The 12,908-nt window shown below is 36.4% G+C and overlaps 3 protein-coding genes across 3 annotated transcripts; 1 reads left to right on the top strand and 2 right to left on the bottom strand.

Annotated features, from left to right (window-relative positions):
* The first annotated feature begins 2,141 nt into the window (after window positions 1-2,141).
* On the top strand, window positions 2,142-4,320 carry LOC111795695 (uncharacterized). Its single transcript, XM_087124188.1, has one exon. It carries the CDS (start codon window positions 2,377-2,379, stop codon window positions 4,273-4,275), a length of 1,899 nt encoding a protein of 632 aa, XP_086980314.1. The 5' UTR covers window positions 2,142-2,376; the 3' UTR covers window positions 4,276-4,320.
* Window positions 4,321-4,441: 121 nt separating this feature from the next.
* LOC111795697 (bifunctional dTDP-4-dehydrorhamnose 3,5-epimerase/dTDP-4-dehydrorhamnose reductase) lies at window positions 4,442-6,214 on the bottom strand. Its single transcript, XM_023678258.2, has 2 exons — window positions 5,483-6,214; window positions 4,442-5,150 (listed from the first exon to the last, which is right to left on the bottom strand). Exons 1-2 carry the CDS (start codon window positions 5,927-5,929, stop codon window positions 4,698-4,700), a joined length of 900 nt encoding a protein of 299 aa, XP_023534026.2. The 5' UTR covers window positions 5,930-6,214; the 3' UTR covers window positions 4,442-4,697.
* Window positions 6,215-7,579: 1,365 nt separating this feature from the next.
* On the bottom strand, window positions 7,580-10,896 carry LOC111794874 (homeobox protein knotted-1-like 7). The gene is made up of 5 exons (XM_087124266.1): window positions 10,226-10,896; window positions 10,025-10,145; window positions 8,222-8,415; window positions 8,004-8,135; window positions 7,580-7,909 (listed from the first exon to the last, which is right to left on the bottom strand). The coding sequence occupies exons 1-5, from the start codon at window positions 10,550-10,552 to the stop codon at window positions 7,769-7,771; spliced, it is 915 nt and encodes a 304-aa protein (XP_086980392.1). The 5' UTR covers window positions 10,553-10,896; the 3' UTR covers window positions 7,580-7,768.
* Between the last annotated feature and the right edge of the window lie 2,012 nt (window positions 10,897-12,908).

Here is a 12,908-nt window from a genome sequence, read left to right as displayed (position 1 = left end):
GAATCCAAGTAGCTAATATTCATATCACCTCCCACTAAATCCCATCACATTAAGTAATAATAATGGAGGTAAATTTATAGAAGCATACCCTTCAGGTGTATTTTGAGAGTGGTCTAATTATAAACATAAAAATGAACTTAAATAACAAATCTGTTTGATAATACCCAAAGCATTTTCAGAAGCAAAATAAGATAGTTTTCAAGTTCGGAGAAAAATGATAATTTAGAGAAGAAAGAAAAGGGAAGAGGAATATGACATAGGATATCCATTTTTAGTTGTGAAGTAAGGAATATGGCATCTTCTCCCACGACTCCCTCCTTTCCCCTTTTCATTTTTGAGAAGGATGATGGGTCGAAATCATTAGGGTGAAGAGCAGATGAAGAATCTGTAAAAGGTGTTCTGTTGTTATATGGAAGAGAAAAGGGAAGCTCAAATGTATATTGATGAAAGGAAAGGGAATGATGCGTGGGGAAAGAAAAGGATATCCAATGGCATATGCTGATGATCCAATATTGTTTTTGAGTTTCCCTATAAAAACCTCACTCAGTCGTGGCGCTGCATATGCTTTTTACATTATTATTTTTGTTAGGTAATACCACTAAGCCAACTGGGGGAAGGGCTTCTCTGATTTGGCAGGCAGGCATTGATGTCTCTTTCTCTCATGTCCTGCCAAAGGAGAGTTGCCCTTCGTCTGGTTTTGCTTTGCTTCCAGCTTGTTTATCCATCAAAACATCAACTGCCTTCTTCCTCCAACCCCCAAACTACCTTCAATCCAGCACTCTTCTTCTTTGGAACTTCTCTTGTTGAGTAGCACTCTTCTTCTTTGGAACTTCTCTTGTTGAGTAGCACTCTTCTTCTTTGGAACTTCTCTTGTTGAGTAGCACTCTTCTTCTTTGGAACTTCTCTTGTTGAGTAGCACTCTTCTTCTTTGGAACTTCTCTTGTTGAGTAGCACTCTTCTTCTTTGGAACTTCTCTTGTTGAGTAGCACTCTTCTTCTTTGGAACTTCTCTTGTTGAGTAGCACTCTTCTTCTTTGGAACTTCTCTTGTTGAGTAGTTGTAGCAGGTACAAATACGACTACCTTTTCTTTTTCTCAAATTTATTTCCTATTTGCACCTTCAAAGATTTGTGTTCAAGTATCTCGACTCTATTCGTCCTTGTCCGCAACTTTCCTTATTAGGATGAGGAGTAATGTCAAGACACACCGTGTCTGACCGCTACCAAAATGCCTAATAAATGCATCATATTTCCTAGGGCAAACATCATATACTAAACACTCTCTATTATAACAAATTCAATAAACCTATCATTTTGGAGACTTGAAAATTTGAAGATCAGAAACTACTTGATAGAGACGAAAAGAATTACTAGAACGTCGATGAGGTGTATCTGTTGTCGTGTTGTTGTTCCCTGGGCACTGGGCGTTGGCTTTGCAGCACAAGACACGAGTTGATATCTATATCCCTCTGATACTCTTTTTAACACTAACGATTACTTTGTCCGATATTGTTACGTGTTTCTCTTTCTCTCGATGCTTAAACACCAAAATGTATATTGATGGCAGTGAGTGAGTTATTGCTGGAATGGGATGGGATGGTGCCCTGTCTTCTAGGGGATGAACATGGACCCTCTTTACAACTACACCCCTAATCGTATTTATTACGAACACGAACTACTTTGACATTTCATATCATGGTATGACACTATTCCAGAAGGTCGACGAAGGTCCAACACAAATGATATAACTACTAGTTGCCCTAAAAAAAAAAAATTGAAATGAGCTTCAAATTGATATAGAAAGGCAATAATTCCATACAAATATCTTAGACTTTTCGTTGGTCAAAAAGGTTGAGGATATATCATCATATTGTCCAAAGTCTAAGAAAAGGAAGCTATAATTTGTGTCTTTTATGTTCTGTTCAAGCTTGTGATGTGATAATCAAACAAGTTAACGAATACGACACGTCGTTCAATGAACGCGTTGATAACATAAGAATTTGAAATTGACCATTCTTCTTGTTCTCCCTCTGATATTTTTCCAAAATCCCATTCATAATATGAATTCCCATTTCCATACTGATATTTGAAAAGAAGCGAATTCTTGAGCCCACCATGAAAGAGCCATCCATCACCAAGCTTTCCAACTTACCTTCTTCTGCTTGTCATCTTGTGTTTCGACAAGATTCCATCTTCTTCTACATCAATGTCGACAACCACAGCCACAAATCCAACGATTTCTTTGTTTGAATTTTGATATTCCATATTAATGAGATAGGTAGTTTGGTCTGCATCAGAAGGTGGTTGTGACAATTAAATTATTTGACCAAAAAGTTTGCTTCCTTTTATCTATGTTCCAAGCAGATCAAACTTCAGAATATGCAATCTCCTTGTATTAGAGAGGCCTCGAAGGCCTGCCTTCGAGGCTGCTGTCGACCTCTGTTTCTTGGTCTTCCTGATTCTTCCCTGCCATTAGCTTCAACTCCTGCATACAACTTTCATGGAGCAACACAGACGTCTCTTCACCCGAATGCTCGCTTCTCCGACCACGAATCAATTCCTTCTCTAAACGATGCGTTTACTTACTTCGTTAGAGCATACCCTCTGTACCCGGACACACAACAGATCGATCAAATCCGAGCTGATGAATACAATCATCTTGCCCTCTCCAAACATGTCTGTCTAGATTACAATGGCCAGTGTCTCTTTTCCTATGCTCAACAGCAAAGTTTCCCAATGGCTACAGCTGCTGCATATTCTTCTTCTCCATCAGGTTCCCCTCCTCCGTTTCTGCATTCCCCGGGATCGCCATTCTTCAACATCTCCCATAGATCAGCGAAACCAAATACCCAGGTGGGGAATTGTGGTCAAGAATCAGAATTTGAGTCCAGAATCAGAAGTAGAATCATGAGGTTTATGAATTTATCAGAAGATGATTACGCTATGGTATTCACAGCCAATCAATCATCAGCCTTCAAACTTCTGGCAGACACTTACCCTTTTCAGTACAATAGAAATTTGGTCACAGTTTATGATCACAAGAGCGAGGCAGTTGAATTGATGGTAGAAAGCTCCAAGAAGAAAGGAGCTAGAATCAGCTCAGCTGAGTTCTTATGGCCAAATCTAACCCTCGCCACCGGAAAATTAAGAAGACTAATCGTGAGTAAACGAAAGAAGAAGAGGAAGACGAAAAGGGGACTATTTGTTTTTCCACTTCAGTCAAGATTAACAGGAACTCCATATTCATATCAATGGCTGAACATAGCTCGGGAAAATGACTGGGATGTCTGCCTAGATACATGTGCACTCGGAGCAAAGGACATGGAAACTTTAGGCCTCTCTCTGTTCAAGCCCGAATTTCTAATTTCTTCTTTCTACAAAATTTTCGGCGAAAACCCATCAGGATTTGGCTGTTTGTTCATCAAGAAATCCAATGTTTCATTCATAGAGAGTTTAGTTACTTCACCTTCGAGTATCGGCGTTATAAGCCTTATCTCAACATCACCACAATTTCCATTTCCAGAAGAACCAGAGAGTACAGAGATCAAAACTGAACAAATCTCAAAACCCGGCCTACAAAATCAAAATCTCGCTATACCAGAGTCGTCAAATTTACCTAAAATCGGAGAGGACGCTGAAATTGAAGAGGAAGAACTCTCAATTACAGGAATCGTCGAAATAGGGACGCCCTTCGAATCGGCTCGATCAACAAACACAGAAATGGAAATAAACTGCAGAGGGTTGGACCACGCAGATACAGTAGGTCTAAGATTAATAAGCATTAGGGGAAGGTACCTGATCAATTGGCTCACAAATGCATTGACGAACCTCCAACACCCAAATGCGGAAGAAGGGTTTAGGCAAGGGCTAGTGAGAATCTACGGCCCGAAAATCCAAATCAACCGAGGACCGGCCGTCGCATTCAACGTATTCGATTGGAAAGGGGAAAAGGTGGATCCAGGTATGGTTCAGAAACTAGCCGATAGGAACAACATATCATTGAGCAATGGATTTCTGAAGCAGATAAGTTTCTCGGAGAAGAACGAGGAGGAGTTCGAAATGAGAAAAGAGAGAGTGGTGGAAGAAGGTGAAAGAACGGATAGAAGCGAGAAACGACATTGTTGGATCTCAGTGGTGTCGGCGGGCGTTGGATTTTTGACGAATTTTGAAGATGTTTACAGGCTTTGGGCGTTTGTTTCCAGATTTCTGGATGCAGATTTTGTGGAGAAGGAGAGATGGAGATATATGGCTCTTAATCAAAACACAATTGAAGTTTGAAATTTCATTCTATTTCTGAACTCAAATCAATTCTTTTCCGTGAAATTCAAATTCAAGTTTATCTTCAAATTTAGTGGATTAGAACAATATTTATCTTCAAATTTCACTCATTTATTAAGATAAGAACACCAACTTCTTCTGAACATTGATAAGTTGATTAAAGATAAACTGAAATCATATCTCATAAAGCACCACCACAAATGCTACATCTTCTTTCACTCTACTTTTATTCAACATTGTGTTACCATCAAACAAACAAACAAAAAACTAGTAGATATGGGATTCAAAAATGGATCATAATTTAACGTCTACCTCCTATGGGAACCAACACGGAAAATATTTGAAATTCAAGAACCCAAATGCCAAATGAAAGATATATAGAGAAGCCAAATACCATTGATTGATTGATTGATTGATTGATTCTAAGCTGCAGAAGTTTTCTGGTTCGGCTTGAAGACATGCTTGACCAGGGAGTCCTTGATGGACAACAGCTCCGGGAATTCGGTCTTCAACTTGGTCGCATCCATCTCGTTGTTGCTCCGAGGAGCTACGATCACTTTGGCTTGCTCCTCCAGGCTGAAGTTCTTCCATGTCAAATTGGGGTCGATGAATTGCTTGTACATCTCCAAGATCTCATTGTGGCTCACCACTCCTGGATTCGTGAAATTCCATATTCCTGTGAGATTTCTTTTTGCCATTTCGATCGATATCGGCAGGAGTTCATCCAAGATCGTCATCGAGTTCGGGATGTCGACCACCTTCTCATATCTAGTTATCTTCGTGATGAAGTTGCGAGGGTTCGATAAGTCGGAGGATATCGGCATCCTAACGCGCAATGTGCACACGTTCTCGTAGTTCTTCAGCAGATCCTCCACCTTTTAATCCCCCAAATGTGAAAGTAACATGAAAGTAGAATCCGCCCATCAGATTCAAAGAATATATTTGATGCATTCTCATCGAATTAGAAATCAATGATCAGAAATTCAAGACATTCTAATGACAACAATCCAGATCTAAAGAACATTCACAAACTCCACCCCAAGAACAATCATACATGGCTGATTTCAGTTATGATTTCTCTAAACAGAGCCATTCACTCTGTAATCATAGATCTACAGTCAAATTTCACAACGAATCTAAGAATCATACAGAATCAAAATCAGTGAATAATCAAACAAGAATGAAGCAGTCAAAATCTAGGGCTCACCATGGCTTTAGTCTTGGAATAAAAGGACCCAATGAAATTAGGGATTTCATCCTCTTTGAATCCAATCCCCGAATTGAGAGGATGCGCCGAATCGTACTCGAAAATGCAGCCAGTGGCGTAATTAATTAAGATCAACCCTCTCTCGCGGCACACATCGGCCAAGTTCAAGGTTCCGACCACATTGGTTCTAATGGTCTCAACCTTATGCGATTCGCACCAGTCGACGTTCGGGCGGCCGGTGACGCCGGCGGCGTTGAAGACATGGGTGGGCTTGACGGCGGCGATGTCGGCCTCGAGGGAGGTGCGGTTCTCGAGGCGGCCGGAACCATACACGAAATCGATCCCCTGTTGTTGACAGAGCTGGCCAAGCAAACCGCCAATCCAGCCGGTCCGGCCGTAAATCAAGAACTTGAGAGGAACTGAGCCACTGTCAGCGAGAATACCCATGGCAGAAGAAGAGAAGGAAGAAGGAAGAAGAGATTCCGAGGAAATGGGAGAATTGAACCACTTCTTCAATCTGAATCCTGAAGATTTATATAACGCAGAATACCCACTCAAAACACACACACATTTTTGTGCGAATTAAAAACTAATATTTCGGTTTCGGTTTCAGGGTGAATTAACGTGGGGTGTGAATTTTATGAATTATAAAAAGAAATTTCCGATTCCAAAATTTAACTGCCAAATCAAAATTCAAGCAACCTCTCTCCTTAAAGTTACAAGTTTGTTCCTCGATCTGAAACAATTCCAAACCTTTTCAGCTTTTTTTCTTTTTCAGACAGAACAAAACCTTACAGAATAGTCCGTGTTTTTTTTTTTTTTTTTTTTTTTTAAGGTTACCTAATTTTTAAATTTGTGTCACTCCATTTATTACAACAAAAAATAATAATAATTTCTTTTGTCTCTAATCAAAATCTAATAATTTCTTAAAATTATAATTTTATTTTTGAAAGAAAAAATAAAATAAAATAAAATAAAAGGTGGAGTAAATTGGGCTTTGTCGGTGTTGGTAAATAGATGCACGATGCACAGCGTGGCAGTGACGAGGTAGCGTCTTGATTAATGATTGGATTATATTCCATTCTTGTTTCCAAGACAGCTATCCCAAATTTTATATTTGTGAAAAAAAAGTTTAAATAGAAATTAATTTTTAGACAACTATTTGATTAATAATTTTTAAATCAATTTTCGTTTTTTCCAAATTCAAACTTAAAAATTTATAATAGGAAAATTGAAGTATTTTTTATTTTGAATGTTTATTTATTTGTTGTTTTAAATTAGTGTTAAATCTTGGGTTTGATTATCCAAAATATTTAGTAAAAAGGGTGAGAAACGTGAATTTATGAGGAATGGACCATTTTCTGGATGTGAGGCCCATCACAGCCTCGGGAGCCCATAATTGGGCCCTTACAGCCCACGCATGCCGTGTCCATACACATGCCTTATTAATCTGAACAAAACAAAAGGGTGTCTATTTTTTTCTTTTCACATTCTAATTAATCTGAAGAAAATTATTTCAATTTAGCCACAGTATTACTTTTATGCCTAAATTAACTGAAATACCGTTAAATAAAAATGGTTAATATTTTTGTTTAAAAAATAAGGAGTTTTCAAAAGTTTTATTAATAAAACTTCAAAAACACGTTTAATTATTTTAAAATTTTCGAAACACTCTTAAACTTTTTAGGAAAAAAAATTCAAAATATTTATGAATTCTTCCAAATAACATTAAAATGTTTCGAAATAATCTATGAAATTGACGATATTTTTTATAAATAAAAGGTGTTTATTTTATTTTTAAAATTTTGTATGTATTTTGTGGATATGGTACGATTTTTTTTTTTTTTTTTTAAAGTGAAGAAAACATTATTAAAATTTAAAAGATTTGTTTTGAGTTTCCATAAAAAAAAACTAAAATAAATTTAAAGGGACAGATTAGTGTATTATATAATAAGAGAAAAGAGTATATTTAATCTTTTAACCTAGAAATGATGAGATTCGTATAATTAACATCTAAGACATAAGAACAATACCTGGTTTCATAAAATTAATTATGGATAATATGGGAGAAAATCCAAAAAATGAAAGCAGAAGAAATGTAAAAATGGATGTGTTAAAAAGGCAACAATTTACAACCTTAAAAAAAGACAACATGTTAAGCCAATCCAATCTGTGTCACAATCCTTAATAATCTCTCTAACCTCATTTTACAGTAACCTAATCCCATCATTTTCTGTCAGACCATACTTTTGCCGAACCTACAATACAACATATCATATGATTTCCTTATCTCTTGCGCTTTGACTTCAAGGATGTTACTGATTGAGAGTTGCTGTGCCAGTTTCTCTTCCTTTGGTTGATGAACCAATTGTTTATTTGTTTCAGCTGCAACCCCGTCTCCTCCACCAGCTTCGCCTTGTCGTCTTCCTGCAATCGCGAAGGAAAGACGAGATGTTGTAGAGATTCCAACTTTAAAACTCTTTGTTTCGAAATGAAATGGTTGGGTTTGGTTTTTCCTTACCGTTGGGTATGGCCACTTGGAATGCTGCTGCCACCAGTTCTTCAATACTGTGGTTGTATCACCAGGCAACTTCCCTGCCCTTCTTTTTCTCAGTATCTCCTCTCTCACATCCTCAATTCTTGACTTGAATCCCTGCAACCAAAATACCATCACGTTCTTGACCCCTTCTAAATCCCAAACAAACCATCCCTTCCTTTGCAAGACCATATAAAAGGGACCTGTTTTAGCTCAATCTTCAATTCTTGTCGAACCCTCTCCATCAACGATCTTTCCGATTCGGTTGGAAGCAGCGGTCCAAACCCCATCATGTCGTGTGCATCACCACCAGATTGATCAAGCGAAAACTCCATGGGAACGTCGTCGTCGTCGTCGTCTGACATCGTTGCACCACTTCCTTCACCAAGGCTCACTCCTAAGCACCATGTTAAATTAGCATACAAAGTTGGTAAATTAGCACATCTTTCCATGTTTGGTAATGGGAAATGCATCAAATGTTAAACAAAAGCAAAAGATCTAAACTACTTTGACGGTGCCAATAGTTAAGGTTCCATCCTACAACTAACTGTGCTTAAAGGATCTCATTATATTTTTAACAACCTCTTCCCCCACAAGACTGGAATTGACATTAAAAGCCACACATTATTGGTCATGTAAAATCGAGGGCGTGACAATTCAAAACCACCCCAATTTCTTGAATAAGATGACAATTTTAGATATTAATATGCACGCTACTACAACGAGCAAAAGATGGATAATGAAAGACTAAGTAAAAGAAAAACCCAGCAGAGATTAAGTTGAACAAAGCATTTTTAAGTTTCTTGTTTAGTAGATTACAGACAAGAAAGAGAGAATTTGAATCTCCATTTAAAAAAAGACACTAATATCTAAACAAGATGAATGATGATAATAACTTGTTTGACTTGCTTACCCATTGTTATGCAGTGTTATTCTCTTTTAACGGATCCAAATTTAGTAGACCAAAAAAGCTGCATAAAGTGCAGGCATTTAGTTTTGTTAAGAGATGTCAGGATGAGCCTCCAAGGTTCTTTAGGCGGCCTAGGGTCCTTGTAAATAAAAGTTTATCTTTGCACACAAGACCCTACACCACAGCCCCTTAGGTGCTCAGCAGCGGCCATTGGCAGGCACAGTAATGAATAGTTTTTGTGCATTCTACAAATGCTAGGGTTCAAAAGAGAGACACAGAAAGCAGAATATAACTGATCATGAACTCCATGCTGGTTTAGAAATTGAGAATGTAGGGACCAGTGTGGTTGTAGGTGGGCAGCTCTAAAACTGGCAAACCAATCAATAAGCAACAGATTACTTTATTATAATATGTCTGTCTGCCTAGTTTCTTTAACCCCCCCAATCACCAGATGGTTTGTTAATCATATAACTAAAAAGATTTGTCTTCTTTTTCAAAACTTTCTTATCCTCAGAAATATTGTGCAAGCTTGAATGACAATGATCGGTTGGTGATTAAGGTAATGTAATCATATAGGTTAAATGTAGAGGAAAAGGAGGAGCTTAGGTTCATGTATTATCCATCCTTGGAAAGCAAAAAGATGAATAATTATATAATAATAAGAGGAATATTATTGTTGTTTAGAGTGGAACAAGTATTGGGAGGGCAAGCAAGGTTATCGGTTGGTGTCCCATATTGGTGGTACCCTCACCGAACCCAACAGACCAATCCTTTTCCCAACTACAATCTTGGTATTCAGAAGTAGGCCCTTTTGCACCCACTTCCATGCCTGCCTTCAACTCCAAACCCCATGCCCTTTTAAATTACTCCCTTTTTGCCTTTTTTTTAGTTTGATATGGTGCAGTGATTTCGACCTCCGATCTCCATATACCTCAACTACTTGATACTCCTCTTTATGTTGTTTTCCTATCTCTCCGAATGGATCAAAATTTTTTAGATCAATAAACATCATGCATACTGTTCTATGTCAAGGTTTTCACATTCAAAGTTGGAAGTAAAATCATGGGTTTGTTTTGGAGGAATTGACGTGAGATACCTGTAAGAGCTTGTAGAGTATTTTCAATTTCACGGCATGCCATAACAGCTTCCACTGCGTGAACCCTCACATGTTGCTGAAGCTGGTCTTTAAAAGAGCACAAAACGATCATATACTGCGCCTGAAGAAAAAAGAAAAGCATCACAAAATGAAACCAAACTCAACCAATATTTAAGTTAAACAAAAAGTGAAAAAACTGACTAGGAAATTGTCGAGTTCTTGGCGCTCGTGAGGCGATAAGGAATGGGCATGTTGATGATGCTGCTGAGAGGCATAAGATCGCAAAACATGGTGCGATTGAGCCAACTGAGCGTCGATGATTGGAAGCTGGTCAATCGGAGTAGCAACACGAAGACAAGCAACATGTGCGGCTAAAAGCTGCTCGTAAAGCGGATGAGTAGCAATCTCAGCCTTGAGTTGGGCGTTGTCGCCGGAGATGGAAACGTCGGCGCTTAAGGCAGCAGTAGAGGCGGCGGCAGCAGCAGCAGCAGCAGCAGCAGTCATCATTCCCAACCCAGGTTCTTGCATTTGAAAACTCGAAAGAGTGAAGGAAGGAAGGAAGAGGAGGTGAGGGTGTTTTGATTGAAGAAGAAGAAGAAGAGGAAGAAGAAGAAGAAGAAGAAGAAGAAGAAGAAAAAGGGTTTTGTGATTGAAAATGGTGATGGAGAAGGGAGAGTTTTGTAGGAAGGAGAGAGTGAAGGAGGTATATAGGGATCCGAGACACGAAACTTTCTGCACCACTTCTGAGAATTTCAGAAAAATTTACAAACAGAGAAAAAAGAAGAAAGAAAGAAGAAGAAGAAGAAGAAGAAGAAGAAGAGGGAGAGAGATTTTGTTTTGTATTAGAGACCAAAGGGGGGATTCATAAAAAGAGGGGCTACGGAATCATTACTAAGAAAGGGAGATGGAACCAAATATTTCAATTTAAATTATAAATAAATAAATAAATAAAAATAAAAAAGATAAAGCTGCCCGCACCCTGACACATTTCAATTCCTTTTTTTCTTTTTTTCTTTTTTTTTTTTGGATTTTGATTAATTAATTAGGTTAGGTTTAGGGAAGATCAGATATTCAAAAGAAAACACCTAAAAATTGCCAAACCAATTGCATAATAACACATGTTTTTTTCTCCCACATAAATATTAAAAAATCATATTTGTTTTATATGCTTTTTTTTTTATCTTAACTTATAATATGGATAATTTGTTTTTAAATTCAATAAATATGATGATAATTGGAGAATTTATATATATATATAATAATAGGTAAAGCAAAAATAAATGGAAGTTTAAGTATGATTTAAGGAAAATAAGGGGTGAGAGTTGAGCTGTCAGGGTTGTGCATGCTTCAAGCTCTTTACTTTATACTCTTTTTCTTTTTTTTTTCTCCATTTTCCGCGTTTTTATTTTTAATAAAATAAATGTATTTTGATTTATTATGTATATATATAATATATATTGGTTTTTGGAAAATTAAGAATTAAGGAAGCGGTTGGTTACACACAAAATGACCCCATACCAACTCCTGTTGGGGCGTTTACGCGCCAAGTTGGTATCGGAGGGTGGACCCCACCTCCTTCAACAACCGAATTTTCGGGTGTCTTCATTTCATGGGATCATCGTGGCCGTTGGATCAACTCCCATCCCATCCCTTGCCTTTTATTTTGTTTTATTTTATATATTTTTGTGATGGTGTGATGGAGTATCAATTGGGCAAATCGGATGGGATATGTTAGTTGTGATGTTTTCTTTTAAATAATACATTATAATTATTTTTTTGTTAATATTCTTTCCTCTTGAAAAATTAAAAATATATATATATGTCCCAATTTACCAAATATGCTGTTAAATTGTTGTTTTATTGATAAATTTGGATATATAACACAAGTTGAAAAAGATAAAATTTATTATTAAATACATCGAATTATGCTAATTAAACGAATAAGGATGACGGGCTCATGTTAGAGAAAAAAATAATTGAATATTTGTAAGATAGTATTTTATATTTTTATAGAATATAAAATAATATTTGTATTTTATTACATTCAAATGATTTTTTATCGTTTTAGTGATGATTCAATTAATTTGAGACCGGGTGATACGGCTTTGCTTTTAAAAATATTTTAGATTAGGAACGCGTGCTAGGGCTTTGACTTTAGGAACCCAAATTTAAATTCGACCAACATCCAACATTTTCGTCATAATAATTTATTTATTTTTATTCTTTTATAATAACATTCACAAACATTACTTTTACTCGGCTTAAGTTTTTTTTTTAATATATGATAAGAGTGTAATTGAATAAACAAAAAAACATATTGAAAAAAGAATTGAAAATAATAATAATAAGAAGAAGAAGAAGAGTATTAAACCAAATAAATAAAGTGTAAAAAGGGAAAGAAGCCAAAAGTAGAAAGAAAGAAAAAGCTTAGAATTGTTTTAAAAAAGATGAAAGAATAAAGAGGGGAAAATACCGTAAAGGTTCGTCCATATATATTGGATGATAATATTATAATATTTGAAAATTGCTTTTATTTATTACAAAAAGCTATATGTACCCTTACTGGGAATCTGATTTAATTTCAATTATACAAAATAAATAAATAAATAAGCCACAGTTAAGTAAATTTTGTTATGATTTTTTTAAAAAGGTGACATTTGTAGTAGTCAACCAATTTAATATATTAATGATACGAGTTTTAAATTGAAATTCAATTTTGGTTAAACTAAGAAATCGTGTAATTAAAATAGTTAAGACGATAAAATATTAAGTAAATAGAGTTGAGACATATTTGATGTTGAATAAAATGTATAATGTTTGTAATTAATTTCGGGTATAATAAGGTTTTGTCCAACGAGTAATAGTGAAAATTATTGGGGAGGGG

This window comes from Cucurbita pepo, chromosome 5 (assembly GCF_057944985.1).
Source record: "Cucurbita pepo subsp. pepo isolate OVF chromosome 5, ASM5794498v1, whole genome shotgun sequence".
Lineage (NCBI taxonomy): Eukaryota > Viridiplantae > Streptophyta > Magnoliopsida > Cucurbitales > Cucurbitaceae > Cucurbita > Cucurbita pepo.
Note: the sequence above shows the minus strand (reverse complement) of the source record. Positions and strands in the feature narration are given on the sequence as shown.